Source organism: Carassius carassius, chromosome 44, assembly GCF_963082965.1.
Source record: "Carassius carassius chromosome 44, fCarCar2.1, whole genome shotgun sequence".
Classification (NCBI taxonomy): Eukaryota; Metazoa; Chordata; class Actinopteri; order Cypriniformes; family Cyprinidae; genus Carassius; species Carassius carassius.
The window spans coordinates 6,869,764-6,887,603 of record NC_081798.1 but is presented as its reverse complement, the minus strand read 5'-3'; the positions used below and the strand labels follow the sequence as shown (position 1 = coordinate 6,887,603).

The following is a 17,840-nucleotide window of genomic DNA, read 5'->3' as shown; positions in this document are numbered from 1 at the left end:
TTTTGAGTTTGAATTGTTTTATTTTCCAGATTAGATTCTTGTATTCCAACTGTGGGTGTACATAAGGCAGACGCAAGATGAATCCACCGGTTACTTTCCACAAATTCAAAAGCTTTCGGATAAGATTTCTAACAATTGGGACATGCAGCTACTGCACAGAGGGGAATATAAAGCACTATATACACAAAACAACAGTGGCAATGATAAAAACCTGCAAGCGTTTAGAGGCTAGCCGAACAGAAGGATCAGAAATGCTTTGTTGCAAAGAAACAAAAAGGATACAAACAATAGTCCTTGTGATCCCACTCCCAAAATACAGAATAAATATATTTTAGAATTTTTTTTTTAATTATGCATGGCTTAAAAACATAAAAAAGTATTGACGTCAGTTCAAGTATATCACAAATAAGCAATGGGATTATATTGCGTCTCTAAAATACAGCTACAAACATATCACCTTAACTAACTCGTTAAAAAAAGGTGTCTCAAAACATTTTGGGTGTAAAACACATTGTGGATTTTTGACATGTTGTTGAAGTCAGCTGAATATATAAACATCTGAACAAGTTAATACAATCATGTCAGTTGGCCTACACTCCAAAAAAAACAAGGTCTATGCACAGTTATGTACCATTAATGTATTTACAATACATTGAAGCAGCGCCATACGGATTTGCATTGAACAGGGACACGACGAGCATTATTCCTTACCATCTCACACAACATCTTTTACAAATGGTACGCCATATTGCTTAGAAACATTTAGAAATGAATTTCAAACATTTCACTTGTCCACCCCACCCAAAAAAAAAAAACATCAAACAGTCAATTAATTTTAAGTTTGAGTAATATATGTTTTTGTTTTTGTCATCTGAATTGAGATTTGTATTTTTTTCATTTAATTTTATTTGAATTTAGTCCCTTATTTGTCATAGAACATGACGTTAACATCCAGACATGTACGAGCGATGGACAGTGGTGTACATGCATCATTTTAGTCCACCATAAACGTGTCTGACCAAATTGTTCACACCTAACTGTCTCCATGCAGCAGGATCTAGTCATTTTCCTCATCACTGTCCTTCATGGATATGCCTTGCATCCCTCCCTCTCTTACAGATGCTGTAGCCTCTTCTAGAATCAACCTGTTTCTCACTGTCTCATACATCTTGCTATTCAGAGTGGAGTCCAACACACCTTGTAGTCGGAAATCACGATACTTTTTCTGCAAAAAAAAAAAAGAAAAAGAGCATTTTAGGAATAGGTATGGGGCATCTAGCATGCGTTTTTAGTTATATAATCACTGAAGAATTTTTTTGTCTCTATTCATAAATCATTCTTATATGCTGATGTGCTGCTCAAAATACATTTTTTTGTTTTAGTTTTTTTATTTTAGTTTTTTTTTCATAAACAAGATGTCTTTACTGTCTTTTGATCAACTGAATACATTCTTGCTAAATAAAAATATTAATTTCTTAAAAAATAAAGAAATTACTGACCCCAAGCTAGTCATATTAAGTGAAAAATAAATCTGCAGCCCTGTAGCCTATAGGTTTTATTTAATCGTATCAATATTTTTTATTTAATTCTTATTCCTAAAAATAAAAAGCATGCACATTCATGTCACTGATTTTGGTAACAGATATTGTACTGTATTTGTGGAAAGTTACATCTTTTGTTGGAAATTGTAGATGAGGAAAACATGACAATGAGGTCTTCTTTATCCAGTACTAAACCTAATCTATGCTGGGGACAATGAAGGAAAAAAAAAATCTGATATAGATCTAAAAAGAAACCAGCATCTGTGAGATATATCCACACAGAGAGAGAGGCACACACACCATATGAGGGCACAGAAATAAATGTGTAATGTCATACTATGAAATCCTGTTGATCTTGCTCTTGTAAAATCAAGCACAAGCGGAGGCTGCAGAGGAAGACCGCATTCACTTGGCTGATCCACCTCTGCAAATCTGAATCTGATTGGATGGCATGTGCATATTTTTATAGCATGTGTTTACAAATACAGTGCTACAATTACTTCCTGTACATACTTGGGAAGTTATGGATCTACAACTGTTCTGCATTTAATTCAGATGCACAACTACCAACACTTTAGTGGTCAATAATGCTGTTGTTTTTACCTTTACAATTCTGATGAGGATTTTCAGCTGATACACATGCAACTGCAGGTCCATACGGTCTGTCAGCCAGGTGCCCAGGAGATTCATTGTGCTGGTGTACCATTGCTGAAACACAAATACATTGTTCTCCAGCAAACACAGACACACATATAAATGCTGCCACACACAAACACATAGGAGAACACATCTACAAAAACACAAGTGTACGCAGTAGATATGTATCAAGAGAGCAGATAATGTGAATGAAAATCCTTTTGGTACAAGATCCAAAAATACTCCCCAATCTGATCTAGCACAACTTTAAATCAGAAATGACAAAGATAGACAACATATAAACTACCAGTCAAAAGTTTGGTATGATTAAGATTTTGGGCTCAAGAAACGCTTTTTACTGTTTATTCTTAAATAAAATCTTAATTATTCACCTTCGACCTGTAGGAGTTTTCTTCTACTAAATTTGGCATCAAGTAAACTAGTTTCACTTGTAGAGGGAAGGAAAATTAATATGGCAGAACAGGCACTGCGAGCAAACTGGTGACATTACAAGGAGTGCTGTTCATAAAATAGGTCCCAACAAGCTCTGCCTTGGAGTAAGTCCTTCTGTCACAGTCATGATCCTCACCCAAAAGCTCCACCCAGGAACTGCTAATTGACAGTTTCAGATCCCATCAGCTGTCTCCTGTGCTGCTTTTGGACACTGATCATGAGAGATGTTGCCCATGTTAAGCCAGCCACAATCCTGCCCTCAGCCTGCATTTCAGACGGTGGCACTTTCTGTCACATTGAGGGAGGAACATCCATAATTCCCAGCAGACATGTTGTCTTTACCGCAGTCACAATGAGCTCACTAATGTACCCGTGGCTCATGGTCTTATTTTTCTTCCCTCTTAGTCTCAGAGTGTTGTTCTCTATTTCTACTCAGTGAAACTCACTGAACTCAAAGTACCTCCTAAATAACCAGTGCACTTGGCTTTTGGGCTACAGATGTTGGACCGTGGGGAAGATCTTGTTTGAAGTCTAATTGATTAGTTATGATCGAGCTGTTCTGATGGTAATCTGAGCTGACTGAGTCTCAACGGTTTAAGAGCTGAGCAAATCGAGCCGGAGACACAGGAGATATGTCTTGGGTAACTGCAGCACATTTGACAGTTTACTTTTTATAGATCTTGCATGCAAAATCCACTTTGCACCCACGTTAAGGCATTACGGTTCTGTTGGTGATGATCTAAAAAAAGAGGAAACTTTCACCTTGTCAAAAGAATTGAGTAGTAAACATAACAAAATTTGCTAAGCCAATTGTTCCAGTGGTTCCACCAGTTTAACACGCAATGAAGGTGTGGTCGAATAATCATATGGGTGTTTTAGGATTTTGTTAAAGTGGCCGAGCTTAGTGGCTTGTCCCTACAGTGAATCAGAACTTGGTGTTGCTCTGTGAGGGCTGGTGCTCTGTGCCTGTGAAAGATTGGGCAGGCGGGCCGCGATGGACCCCCACAGGGAGGCCAGACCTGGAGCAACTGCTCTCTCTCACACTCAGTCTTTCTCTCATGCTCACTCTGTTTCTTCTACATTTGCTCCTATACTAGTGTGACCATCTCTGTCCTATATAATTTAAAAGGAATGACTCACCCACAAATAAAAATACTGTCATCTTTTACTGAAATCATGTAAATCAAAACATGTATGATTGACTTTCTTCTGTGGAGCACAAAAGAAGATGTTTTGAATATTTTGATGAATGTTTTGCAGAATGAAAACTGGTTTTGTCTGTAGTATGAAAATCAACAGAGTCTGAAAACAACACTGGACCCCACTGACTTTCATTGTATAGAGAAGAAAAACATATTTTATGTTCCACAGAATAAAGAATGTTTGGAATGACTTGTAAATGATGACAATGTACACGTAAATGATTATCATTTAAATTTTTGAATGAACAGTTTCTTTAAACTCATTACTAGCAAACCATCAATTCACTTAATGACAAAATCAATATTTAAAGGGGTCATATGATGTGATTTAAATTTTTTCTTTGTCTTTGGAGTGTTACAAGCTCTTGGTGCACAAAGAAAATCTGTAAAGTTGCAAAGACTTAAGTCTCAAATCCAAAGATATATTCTTTATACAAGCTAAGAGTCTACCACGCCCTCCTAAAATGCCTCGTTTAAACATGCTTCCGCATGTCTATGTCATGATGTGGGAATATTTGCATAATGCCACCCAAATGTTCATGCATAGAAAGGAGGTGTACCTTTTATTCTAGCTATTGCCGCCACCGCCATGTTTTGGAGACGTTGTGTGTTTCGTTGTGAAAGTGAAACTTCTTTGCGCAACGCATAAAAAGACAGTATAAGTCATTATAATCAGTAAACATGTCCCCACTGGATGCAACAAATGTCTTTTTTATAATGGGTTTTATTGTTTTTGTCTTGTCATGTCCGGGACACACGACATCACAGTATGGTAGGGGGCGTAACATTTCCATCTCATGCTTGAGGTATTAGGCCAATCACAACGCACTGGATAGCTGGCCAATTAATATGCACATCGCTTTTTAGAACAATGAGCTTTGTAAAAATCGATCTGTTTCAGAAAGACAGGACATAGAGGAGCAATATTAATGTACATTATGTGGAAAATAATTTGTTTTTTTAAACTTAAAACACATAAATACATTTCATTACACCAAATACACAAAATAATGTTCTTTTTTAGCAATGTCATAAGACCCATTTAAAAAAATGTATTGCTACAATAATAATGTCGGAGTTCCACTTTATAGTCCCTGCTCTGGGTGCCAAATCAGATGCCGAATCATAATCAAATGATGCACAAGGCCAAGAAAGACATATATTCATATAGTACGTTCTGCTAAATCAATTTTTTAACTCATGGGAGACTCGTCCAGTAAGACCGCATCCTCTATGGTCTTGGTTGTGAAATGAACAGTGCTGGCAGTGGGACATTGTTCTGCTGTCAGCAGAGAAACAGAAGACTCTACAAGAGCGTATTATGTACTGTGGCACTTTTTGGATATTGAGCAGCGGGAAGCTGGCAATAGTTGCTAGCCAAAACAGGAGTATCATGACTCTGAATGCATAATGAAAGAATCTGTGATCATCTAACGAGTTCCATCTGATATTGGAAAGCATGAGGGCTGCGTGTACACGCGCGTGTGTGTGTTGGACATGTACGTTATGGTTAGCGGTACAACACACATGAACATCTGCAGGTCCCCCACACCTCTAGTGGGGAGCGCTGAAAGGCTGAGCGACCTCCTGCCCCCTGCCACACCACGCACATGCACAAGCCGTGCTCCTAAGCTTGCATTCACACTCTCATCTTTGACAAGTTACAGGAAGCCATAGCGCCTAGCAGGGGGGCAACAAAGAGAATTCAGTGTAAGGTTGCACATCCATCCACCCCCGTCACAGACGCACGCACACACACGCATGCGAGTTTCACAACTCACTTTTATTGAATCCTGAAACACCTGAAGGCTAGCGGCTCCTATGTCCGGAGGACCAGAAGGAAGAAAGAGCTGGTAAGGGCCGAGCTCGGATTAGAAAAAACACACTCTTACAAAAGCAGGAATGCCGAGGAGGGGGCGGAGGCTCGGTGGGGGGTAATGGGGGGATTACAAGCAACCTGTGACTCTGCCTCTTTCTGCCCTTGCTGGTGGTAGTGGCTCTGTAAATGTGTGTGTGCCACTCGGCCTGCTCTCGGAGGCCTAGACTGTTTGAGAAGCGATCCTGCTGGGACCCAGCTGTGTCTGCAATTAGCAGTAGGGATGGAATAATGATGGTTGTTAGCGCTGATGTTAATGCAAAGTGACAGGCCGGTGGAGATGAAAACAGGAAGAGCGGTGCCTCCCCGTGATTCCTGTCCTCTTTGCGATCCTCGCAAATCAAAATCGAGAAAATACCCCAAACAAAAAACACAAAAATCGAAAGTCCAACCTTTCTCCTGGTACTCTTTGCGTCTTTGTCTGCATTAAATAGAGCCATCTCTCTCAGGCCAGCGGGTTGTTGGGCACTTGTCCTTCTTGCTGGTCAGCGAGTGAATCGGGCACCTTGCCGGGCCAGAAAGGGAGGCCCCGGGGGCAGAGGAGTCTTTAAATCTGACTACAAGACATTATGCACTTAGGACAAAAGCTTGGGGTAATCCTACCTGCTTGCTGTTCACGGTCGCCACCGGCCCGTTATTGTACGCCTCATCCCTCCTGAGAGGAGGTCCATTGATGACTGAACTCAATTACCATGGTAACTCACACTGGTGACCCCACACCTCCTGGCGCTCGCTATCTCTCCGCTGCGGGACCCCGCGACCTTGCGGAAAAATAGTTGTGTAGGAAATACACGACCCCAAACGCAGTCCTCCAACACGCTGTTGCATTAATGTGTTCTCTCTTTCTTTCGCGCTCTCTCTCTAGAAATAGTTGCTTCTGAATGGTGGGATTGAAAATAAAATTTCCGACTCAGCAAGCCAAAGGGCTTCAAACTGCTCGCGATTGTGTTGTGGATACAAAGAAAACCCTGCTTAGGATTTACACGCCTCACCGGATCCTTAAGTGGAACAAGCCCTTACTGTTTCTGAGCAAGCTCTGCTACACTTTTAAGTGTCTCTAATGCCGTTTTTTTTGCTCAAATGAAGGAATAACCTACAGAACAGAACGGCGTCTGGAACAATTTCTTGGAACGATCAAGCCGATCAAAAAGTATAATTGCAGGGACTGCATTTCTGCTACTGAAACCAATGTTGTGCGTGACAGTGTCCAAACAGGGCCTTTCTTTAGAAAAGAAGGAGCTGGTAGAAATGAACTAAACGGCTGGAATTACAGCCTGTGATCGTGTCATTGAGTAAACACACAATGAAGAAAAAGGGGTGAAGAATAAAAAAGGAACGGGAGAGAGAGAGAGAGAGAGAGAGAGAGAGAGTTTGGTCCCAGGGCAAAGTGAGCCATTCTGCTCACAAAGGAACGCTTAGGGGAGGATTGAGCCGAGCAGGAATGAGGAGCATAACACTTGTGGGGTTCGGCCTCAATGGGGGGAACGAAATGGAATAAACCAGCGAGCACTTGAGAGCCCTGTGGTGCACCTGAATGGCTAAGGGCTGGGAGGGGGGAGCACAGAAGGTGAATGGGCTGCTTTTTGGGACCAATTTGTTTCTTTTCACCCTTTTCCTCTGCCTCTGTGCTGACAGATGTACAAAGGCGGACCCGCGCTGAGCCTCTCGTATACATGAACCCGCTAGCAGATGTCACTTTTGTCAAACAAGTTAATCAAACAAATGCCACCATACCTCACTTATATGTCATGGGGCGAGCAAGTGATGGAGAGAGAGCCAATAGACAGCTAATAGAGCCAGTTGAGAGCCACGGCGCTCAAATACACTTCTTCTGCTGTGCGTTTACTTTGCTAAAATCTCTAGCTGATAGTGTTGTTGCTGCCAGTTTATTCAGATTAGCCTCGGTTCACATTAAAAGGCCACAAAGAAAGCATTTCAGGCTCTGTAATTATCAGAAACCTGAACCGCTAACATCTGCCCTGCATTCTGAAAGAGCCAAACCCCTTTAACATGTTTTGAACAGTATCTGTGAAAGGACCTGTTGGGTCCCTTTTAGTCTTTTTCCCCCATACTGACCTACTAGTGTTCAGATTATTCATCTAAAGCTCCGTTTTGAATTGTTTTACCTCTAAAATAAATGGATTAACTGGGGAGAAAAAACAATAAGCACACATCCGGCTCCCATATCGCATGATTATCTAAACGTAATCAGAGGCAACACATTTTTAGTTGTTGTTTTTCGGGATATCACAATCAAGAATAAATAAACCATTTTCCTAACAAAATTGTTGTGATGGGGTTAAACTCGATAAAAATGTGCTTTTTCTTTTCCAAAACATGTTTTCTGCATGTTTGTGGATCAAAGTGTTATTTTGTGAAACAACAAAATGCAAAGCAAAAGAAAAAATTCAAAACACAAAACAAAATGAAATTCAATTAAAAATACACAAATGTAATAAAAACTAAATTAGAAATTAATTTTATTATAACAACATTGTTTCATTGATTCAGTTTTTCTTTCTGTTTTCTTGGACAACAGAATGCACAGCATTAAGTTTGTGTGCTAGCTAAAGTTGATTAAACTGTTCACTTTGGTCAGCTTGACCTGCAAAGTGGTTAAGTGTCCCAGACAGTGAAGTGGTATTACAGGTCTGTGAAATGCAACAGAAGCAGAAGCTCATTCTAAACCCGCCTTGTTTTCCAGTATCTCTAACCCTTCATGTCTCCCTTGCAGTATCCAGCAGCAGAATGATTAAACCGTATTAACCGTCACCATAAAGTGCAATCTCGACAATCTGATAACTGCCAAGGTCAACGGGAATACTTCAAATCAATCAATGAGGATAGGCCGCAATCTCTTTCAGAAGCAGATTAAGTGTATAATTGACGTGTGTAATCTGTGAGTCTCTCTGCTGGCACTCATACACGCATGCATACGTACACACATACACACACTGAAGAGCTGGGGGAGGACGGAGGTATCAGTGAAGCACTGGATTTGGAGATGGCTTTTTTTAATCAATGATCTATGCGCTCCGCCCCAATCTGACAGATGAGCCCACACGTTAAGCACAGCTGCCTTAATCCTACTCTCCTCAGCTGTTCTTCCAAGAACTAGCAGGCTGGCGGAGTGAAATAAATTAATCCCCCCCCCCCCTTCCTATCCCTCTCTCTGGTCCTCTTTCCTGAACTTAACAAACTTTATCCATCCACTGGCAAATGATTTGGCTCTTAGGCATCTTGTATCTGGTATCTGGCCTTTTAAAAATCAGCACCTTCTCAGAACTAATGAATATTACAACAGTCATTTGTCACAACAAGCTGCTTGGAAGTAAAATTTACTTTAGAAATATTTTTATGACTTAAATATTTTTGTCAAATTAAGAAATGGTAAGAACTTTGTCTGAATATATTAATTAACGTGAATGTTTTATATATATATATATATATATATATATATATATATATATATATATATATATATATATATATATATATATATATTATATACAGTATATTTATATATTATTTAAATCATAATTTAATTAATTGATCTATTTACTACAAAATTTAAACCTCAGAAATGTCTTATTTCAAATAAAGTAATAAACTCATTGTATTAGCAAAATCATCAATTCAAAATTCCAAATAATTACTAGTATTATTTTACACATCATCCTTTTATGCATATCACTGGACTATAATTTCATCAATTTTTTGTTGTTTTCATTTTCCATCCCATATTCATTCCCAATCCCATATGGTCGCCTTTTTTCTGCATTATGAAACGCTGTTATGAAAGCAGAGCACAGCCATATTTTGAATTAGTCAAACAGCAAGTATAATCTTCTTACTCCAGCCAGTGTGCCATCTCTGTCTGTGAGAAATCAGCATCCTTGACCCCAATTAACCCAAGCTTAGCGTGGGCCACAAAAACTTCAATATGAAAACCAGCCAAGAACAACTAAGCAATTATACTAGACCCACCAAACAGATCATTTCAAAGCGGATTATTTAAAACAATAAAAAAAATGAAAAAGTGTAAAAGGGGAGGAAGCCATCAAGAAAATCCTGACTACTGGAGTCAAAATAACAAGTGAAAGCAACATTTTGGCAGATTCAAAAACAAAAAGGGAAATCACACAATACAACATGAATGACGAAGAAAACAGCCCTTGTAGTGATTGCAACGCCATCCAAAATAAATCATGTGGCTCTTTCATTATTAATCATTAACATATTTGTAAAAGTTGGGAGAAACGATTTTTTTTTTTCAATCTCACTGCCAAGTCTGAATAAACCTGAAAAGATGAACAGACATGTATTAAATTTTATAGTGACCCCTGCAGAATCTATTCCTTCATTTTTTAAATATTTTTTATGTATAAATGTGTTGTAAATTTCCTGGTATCAAATCTATTTTTCCAAATCAGCAAAAATGTATAGAATAAAAAAAACGTACACACATACGTGAAAGGAGGGGAGGGGGGGCTGCTGTTCTTTTAAACCAATTTAATTAGTGCCATCGATACTATAATCTCCTCTATATATCTTTTTTATAACGAACTGAATGTCATTTTTAAATAGGGTAAGTGTAGCAGGTTTGAAACAACAGCATGTGGTGTTATGGCTCATTGTGGAGGATGTTATGACATCTTTAACAAGTGAAATGACAAAGTAACAAGAAAACATTTGAGCAGGTTGCCTGGAGCCCCCGATAAAGAGTGGTGCTATTTCAATGGCTGTTTAGCATAACAGTGAGGACCAGAGTGTGCGTGTTAGCGTGTGTGAGATGGAGTGAGCGTGCATGTGTGTATGCATGCACACATGTTGTCTTTCTCAACGAACTATGGAGGCCCGATCACTTGAGCGGGAGGAGAGTGGAGATGTGTGCCATGCGTGCCCATCTGGGGTTAACGGCGGTGGGGTGGGAGGTGGGGGAGTGTGGGCTGGTTGGCTGGCTGTGTGGATGGATGTGTGTAAGTGCATGTAGGAGCTGAGTCTCTGAGGACATGGGCCATGCTAGTAGATGTACAAAGGAAGATTATTTGACTCTGAATAACGCCACTTGGCATAATGTGACAAAAACAACTTGACAAGAAGGATAAGTTTCATTTTGGTTCAGGGGCAGAGAGAGAGAGAGCAAGAAAAGAGGTGGAAAAACAAGAAAGGAAAATGGAGAAATGGAATGAGAGGGTAGGAAAGACAAGGCAGATGGCATCTTTTCCTTGTTTGCATTCAAGGAAATGAACGCTAATGCACAATGCAGATGGAAAAGAAGCAACACCATATCATTCCAAGCGAATGAATAAAGAAACGAACACAGGATCTTTTCAGACACCCTCCAGGAGGGGAGAAAGAAGTAAAGTAAAACCAGGACAAGCTAGCATACAGCAGCAGATTCACTCGAAAAACCAGAGCTCATATGTTTCAAGCATCTCATAGTAAGACTACTGATCCTGGGTCAGTGAAAGCCAGCGACGAACCATGATCAGGATTCTTACTTGAATTGTTCACATATGATACGAGGAGCCATATTCATAAAGCTTTTCAGAGCAGGAGTGCTGTTTTCAGATCAGTTTGTGGTGAGTTCGCAAGGAGCAACGTCAAGGAAACGGACAGGAAAACTGATCCCAGATTGGCACTCCCGTTCTGGCTTTCTTTCTGAATATAAACACAAGTCTTTAGCCACACAATGAAAACACACCTCTCCAACAACACACACTTAACAAACTGGTCTACAGACAGCACAAAAGGATTATAACCAACATGATGGCCCTGGCCATCTCCTAAGACTTGTTCTCCATTGTGTGCCCTCCCCTTCAGTGTTACTTATTCAACTCCTCTTTCTTTCCTTTTCTTTAAGCCTTTATCACAATAAGCTCAAGGTTTGGAGGGCTTCTCTCTATTTGGATCTCCTTAGTGGGAGATTTACTCCGGAAATAGGGCAGTTGCCTTTGTAAGACCCCCCGCCCCAGCTAAAATGAACAAAACAATATCCATCACACTCTGATGGTTATAGCATGTCCAATTTGTTTGGTTTCCATAGAAGCCCTAAGAGGGCATGCATTAATTTTTCCACACATTTTCATGATCTTGACATAACAAAAGTTGCTTTCTCTGAGATGATGAGAAAAAAGGGACATTGTAGTTGCAATATTTATTTTTAATCTCCAAACAAAGAAGAAAATCTGTAAATAAAATTACTTCAAGATTTTAAGAAAATCTCTCTCACATCATATGTACACTACCATTTTAAAGTTTGGTCTGTAACATTTTTTTCATATTGCTCACCAGGCCTGCATTTGTTACATCAAAATATTGTAAAAAAAAAATATAAATAATAATAATAATAAATAAATAAATAAATAAAAATAAAAGTACATGTTTTCTATTTTAATACATTTTAACATGTAATTTTTTCCTGGGATGCAAAGCTGAATTTAAGTAGCCATAACTCTAATCTTCAGTATCCTTCAGAAATCATTCTAATATGCTGATTTACTGCTCAAGAAACATTTTTCTCATTATTAATGTTGAAAGCAGGTACATTATAAACATTTCTAGACATTACAAATGTCTTTGCTATCTAATTTGATAAATTTATTGCGTTCTTTCTGAATAAAATGTGTTTCTTTTTTGTTTTTTTCTTATCTACCCCAAACTTTTGAACAAAAGTATATGTTGAGATCTTAGAGGGATTTTTTTTTTTGTTATGTCGAGATCTGCTCTACTGTTCTCTTCTTTGAACCGCTATTCTTAACAAGAAGAACCTTTAATCAAAGGTCTGTAATAACTTTCATAACATAGCTACGTCTATGTAGTCATTTGTAGATTCTCAGTTTCTATCTTTGATTGCAGTGTGTTGTAGGTTGCTTGAACTGCTTAAGCTCACATGCATGCCCCTTTGTGTGAGAACACATCTTAAGATAATCCTCCTCCAGAATATTGCACTAGGAATAACAAGCAGAGCAAAGGGAATATTACAGCCAGAACATTCAGGAATGCACACAGCACTGCAAACCAGAAAGACAAGGTTAAGCCAGAGAAAGCAGTGCAAGAGATAAAGTTAGAATCAAAGGGTAAAAAATAGAGAAATTAAGTGAGAAAGAGAGAGAAGCAGATCTCAAAATGTGACTTATCCCTCCTAGCTAGCTGTTATGTCACATTTTGGAGGGCCTACCCCCTTCACAGAGGGAGAAGACTGCCATTACTTACATCAAACAACCTTTCTATATACATCTCCTCATTGACCTTGTCCCGCAAGACATCCTGAGAGTGGCGAACGAAAGTCACATAGCTGTCAGCAACATCCAACCCAGGTTTCTGCAGATGAAAGAAAGAAAGAAAGAAAGAAAGAAAGAAAGAAAGATGTTTTACTGCTTAATGTAATTTAAATATTAGCATACAATTCAGCTCAAACCCGAACATTTTGAGGGGCCTATATATGCAGCATCCAAAACATCATGGAGCCTGATAGGTGACAGATTCAGAACAATCTAGACTCAACTACAACAGCTTTAATTACACCTAATAATTTTCAGTATTGACTGAAATATGTTTTATAATCAACACTCACTGCAATCTTGGATATGTTTTAAATGATGTAGATGCAACCATAATCAAGATGCTTACATTTTGAAAAATATATATATATTTTTTACCCTAAAATGTTCTCCAAGATGTAGATGAGTTTGTTTCTTTATCAGAACAGATTTGGGGAAATTTAGCATTATATCACTTTCTCACCAATGGATCCTCTGCAGTGATTGGGTGCCATCAGAATGAGAGTCACAAATGCTGATGAAAACATCAAAATAATCCACAAGTAATCCACACAACTCCAGTGAATAATGTCTTGTAAAGTGAAAAGCTTCATGTTTGCAATGAACCAATGCATCAAGATGACTGGAGTCATGTGGATTATTGTGATGTTTTAATCAGCTGTTTGGACTCTCATTCTGATGGCACCCATTCACTGCAGAGAATCTATTAACAAACAATTGATGTAATGTTAAATTTTACATATCTGTTCTGTTGAAAAACAGTACAGTACAGTACATCTTGGATGGCCTTGCAAGGGAAGAAAATTATCTAATTCCTTAAAAATTCTATCAGCAGCTCATTAGTTTTTATAATGGAGAATGTTCAGTAAGTAATTTCAACAGGAATTGTTGCGATCTGGAATTTCACATGAAAATGATAGATTTTACATCGGTTAGTCATGCAATTTTGTCACATTGTCCATCAGAAATCTACATGGTTTAAAAATGACTTCTGTGTGAGCTGTGCTTCATACATTGCTACAATACCTCTACACTAATTTCACTTACTGCTCTAAACTGTAATCTGTATTCTTATGCCAATCTAACGCTCATGGTGGTTTTGCTTTTTACAGGAGCAAATCTACTGTCAGATTATATTTCATCTGACAAGCAGACAAAAAACTGTTTTCTTTCTCATTTTCTTAGACAATTAATAGTCATAACCTGAGGTGTGCAAAATGAGATGTCATTGTCAAAGTCTGAACAGACCGGCAGGAGAACAACGTTATTTGATTAATAAGATTCTATTCAACAAAACAGCAAGTGAAAAATCAACCCAGAGTAAATCTTCTGGGGTGTTCTGCCCCCCTGCTCGGCCTCAGAGGAGAATTAAACACTTCCTTTGCCAGCAGGCATATGAAGGTCATCAGAATTGGTAATTGTCAGACGCTGTAAATTAAACTTACTTCACACATCTATGGGTCCTTTCAAAGGGTGCAAATAAGCAAGTTTGTCAGACATAATTTTATTTTGTGTATTAAGCAAACAATTACCATGGAAACATAAGATTTGCTAACCCTCAGATCATCAGCAGAACGATAAAGATAGAGAGAAAGACAGCGAGAAGATGCTTCCGGCATTCATTGACAGGGTTTTAATTTAAAAGGCCTCGCGTCGTGACCAAATGTGTTGGCAGTTGAAGGAAACTCAGTGATGTGATGCTGAATGCAATGAGTTGGACCCAGCGGCATCTTCACAACAGGCTTTTGTTGCACAACACACACATCACACAGTCTGCTGCAGAGGGGAGAGCTTCACAGAGACCACTCTCTCCCACATACATATGAATGGCCATTTGGGGCGAAGAGATGGCCATCTGCACAGCAGGACATTGTAATTATTAGCCGTATCTTAAAGCTGTTACAAATCTTCTGAAAACAAAGTGTAACTTACTATTAATGAATTATCCAAACTAATATGTTTCTACTACTGAGATTTCACCTTATTTTTCCCGTAAGTATTCTTAGCTGTACAAAACAGCATTTTTTTCTGTATGATATTGCAAACTCTTTTTTACCATCTTATTTTAATGTATTATCTTAATTATGTACATACTGGTTTGTAGTGAAAACAGTAGTACTATTACTGCACTTTACTGCTAATTAAGTCTTGCACATTCACATTCATGGTTAATGAAGTCTTACATATTCACACAAAATTGCTTACTTTCACATTTAAAAATAAGGCGGATAAACAATTAACTGTCTGATTGATAAATCAAATGAGCATCAGTAAAAATCCTGTTGTCACTTACAGGTACGTCCACATATTTTGAAGCAGCTTTTACCTACAAATAAAAGGGACATAAAAATTACAATTAAAATAATCCTTTAAATATTAATGTTTTACTTATACAATACTGCAAAGTGAAAGATAGCACATCTTTAGAAGATTACTAATTTTTTATATAACAATAAATGCAAATAATGCATTTTGAGTGAAAACATCTTGAGTTTTGGTAATAAATTAAGCCACTATTTGTTCTTACTGTAAATGACAGGAAGGAGGAAAAAAGTGTGCCTTCATCATAACGTGACAACTTTGCCAGAACACTCTCTAGGATCACAACAAACTGTAAGACAGAAATAAAGAATAAAAAACAGAACACATTGCCTTTTAAAAAAATGCTAAATTATCATAATTGATCATTATTTTAATGCTATGAATTTCAAGAGATTTAATAATGAACAGAAAACAAGAAACAGTATGGTTTACAAAATCAATGTCTGCTTTTACTGTTTCACTTATCCTTTTTAATAAAGCAATTGTATGTAGATATCAAAACATAATTTAGGAATATTATTTTCCTTAAATGCTACCTTTGCCACGACTAAAGTAATCATCTCTTTCACCGTCTCCTCGATGAGATCGTCTATTTGTGAGTGGTACTGTCTCTAGGAAAGAAAGACATAATGAGCAGAAATCGTTGTTTGGTGGTTTTCACCTGGGATAATCTGTGCAAACTCAATCTCTTTGTCTCCATTTACCCCATATTAAATATGTCTGGGTAATTAATTCAGTTCAGATCATTACCTGTCTCAAGATGCTACGGATATGAGATGTCTCACTTCTAGCACATGTATATTCAGAAGCAGCTATCACATATGGTAATATAATCAAAACAATTTAAGTGTCACAGGACTGGGGGAAACTGCGAGGATTGCTAATTATACCTTTGGGACATAAAGGTGAGAATTCAATTGAATTGTTAGCCACACTTACCCATCCTCTAACAAACTTTCACAAGATTGAGAAAAGGGATGAAAAGAAAGATACAGCAGACAAGGTGACAGTGACAATTAGAGAGCAACAGAGAGAAAAAGAAAACGTCTCATTCCAGAACAGAGTCAAATTAAATTAAAATTCAGAAACAATGGAAAATTGCCATGCTGGTGAATCTTTCAGATCTACAAGCAGTAAATGCATATTTGCAATCATAGATAATATGTGTGCATATACATTTTAAAACCCTGTTCAATTCACATATACCTGTTGTATATATTATAGGCTGGTGCATATAATGAATACATGCATTTCAAAACACTACAGAATATTGGATTTTACAATGTAAATTGATAGTCAAGCTAAGATGTATGCTGATCAGCACATTATAAGGGTGCTGTACTAGAAAAATTCTGGCAGAGAAAATGCATGTTTGCAATGATGAGAAAGATAGAGGACATGAGAAGTGTATAAGAATGTAAGTGAGAACAGAAAGATACATTTGTTAGTGTTGTATACCTCTTGGCTGAGCTCCATGGCACACAGTTTGGCCGATTGGGCCTTGGCGTCCACCATGACGTTGAACATGGTGCATATGGACTGGGGGACACGGAAGTCTGTAGTGCGTGGACTCTTCTGCAACTTCACCTCAAAGGCTGCTCTGGTTCTGAAACAACACAAGGGACATCGAATTCTGATCGGTTGCTTTGGTCATTTACAATGGTGTAGGATTGTAAAAAAAAAAAAAAAAAAACAGGAAACAAGACAAAATATATTTTCAGTCTAGAAGTGAACTAATCCTTTAAACTCTCATTAGCAACTGGCATTCTACGTAACATAGTAGATAATTATAGGCAAAATATATATTTGGTTGAACTGTAACTTATGAGATGACTGAGATGCAGCAGCGGATCTGAATAAATACATATATAATAATAAATAAATACATAATAAAACTTCTTTGTGTAGATTGGAAGAGAAAAAGGAGTGGATTATTTTACTTGTTAAACCAAATCGGCTGAATCAGCAAATTACCATGACATTACATACAACAGTTTCTTAAAGTACTTCAAATCACGTCTTTACTCACAGCAAGAATGACAAAGAGTTTATTACAACTTAAGAGTGACTGGAAGAATGCAGCTAAGAAGACATCCTGCTTGACATCCTCAAAACAAGTAAAAGGATTACAAATGTGGGCCTGCATACTGAAAATCAGCCAGCCCTTTTTCTGTTATGCAAATGGAAAGCCAGCAGATTTGACAAAAACGACTCCATTGCTTATATGTGTCACAGTCTTCTGTCTTTCTGTCACTGTCTTCTGTGAGTGTTGTGTTTGTTTGGTGCCATGTGCTTTTGTCCAGTCTCTTTTCTTACCCCGCCTATCATGTTACCTCATCATTGTTTTAGTTGCTACACCTGTGTTTCTCCCTTGCTGCCGGACTCATTTATCTTCACTCTGCACACCTGTCTCTCAATCACACACACAGCTGTTGCTCATTGTCATGGACTATATATTCTCATCTCACACACCACTCTGTCTGGCTGTATTAATTGTTTCTCGTGTCTTGCGGTTGCTTCTTAT

The 17,840-nt window shown here is 38.2% G+C and overlaps 1 protein-coding gene across 11 annotated transcripts in view; it reads right to left on the bottom strand.

Moving 5' to 3' along the window:
- Positions 1 to 17,840, bottom strand: part of LOC132126823 (calcium-dependent secretion activator 1) — a 96,828-nt gene continuing 78,988 nt past the window's right edge. For all 11 annotated transcript variants that reach the window (XM_059538353.1, XM_059538343.1, XM_059538345.1 and 8 more), the window contains 7 exons: positions 16,775 to 16,922; positions 15,853 to 15,927; positions 15,522 to 15,605; positions 15,288 to 15,320; positions 12,927 to 13,034; positions 2,145 to 2,249; positions 1 to 1,225 (listed from right to left, as the gene is read on the bottom strand). In XM_059538353.1, coding sequence (XP_059394336.1) covers positions 1,058 to 1,225; positions 2,145 to 2,249; positions 12,927 to 13,034; positions 15,288 to 15,320; positions 15,522 to 15,605; positions 15,853 to 15,927; positions 16,775 to 16,922 — 721 coding nt within the window. In that variant the 3' untranslated portion in view covers positions 1 to 1,057. The remainder of the gene's footprint in view (positions 1,226 to 2,144; positions 2,250 to 12,926; positions 13,035 to 15,287; positions 15,321 to 15,521; positions 15,606 to 15,852; positions 15,928 to 16,774; positions 16,923 to 17,840) is intronic.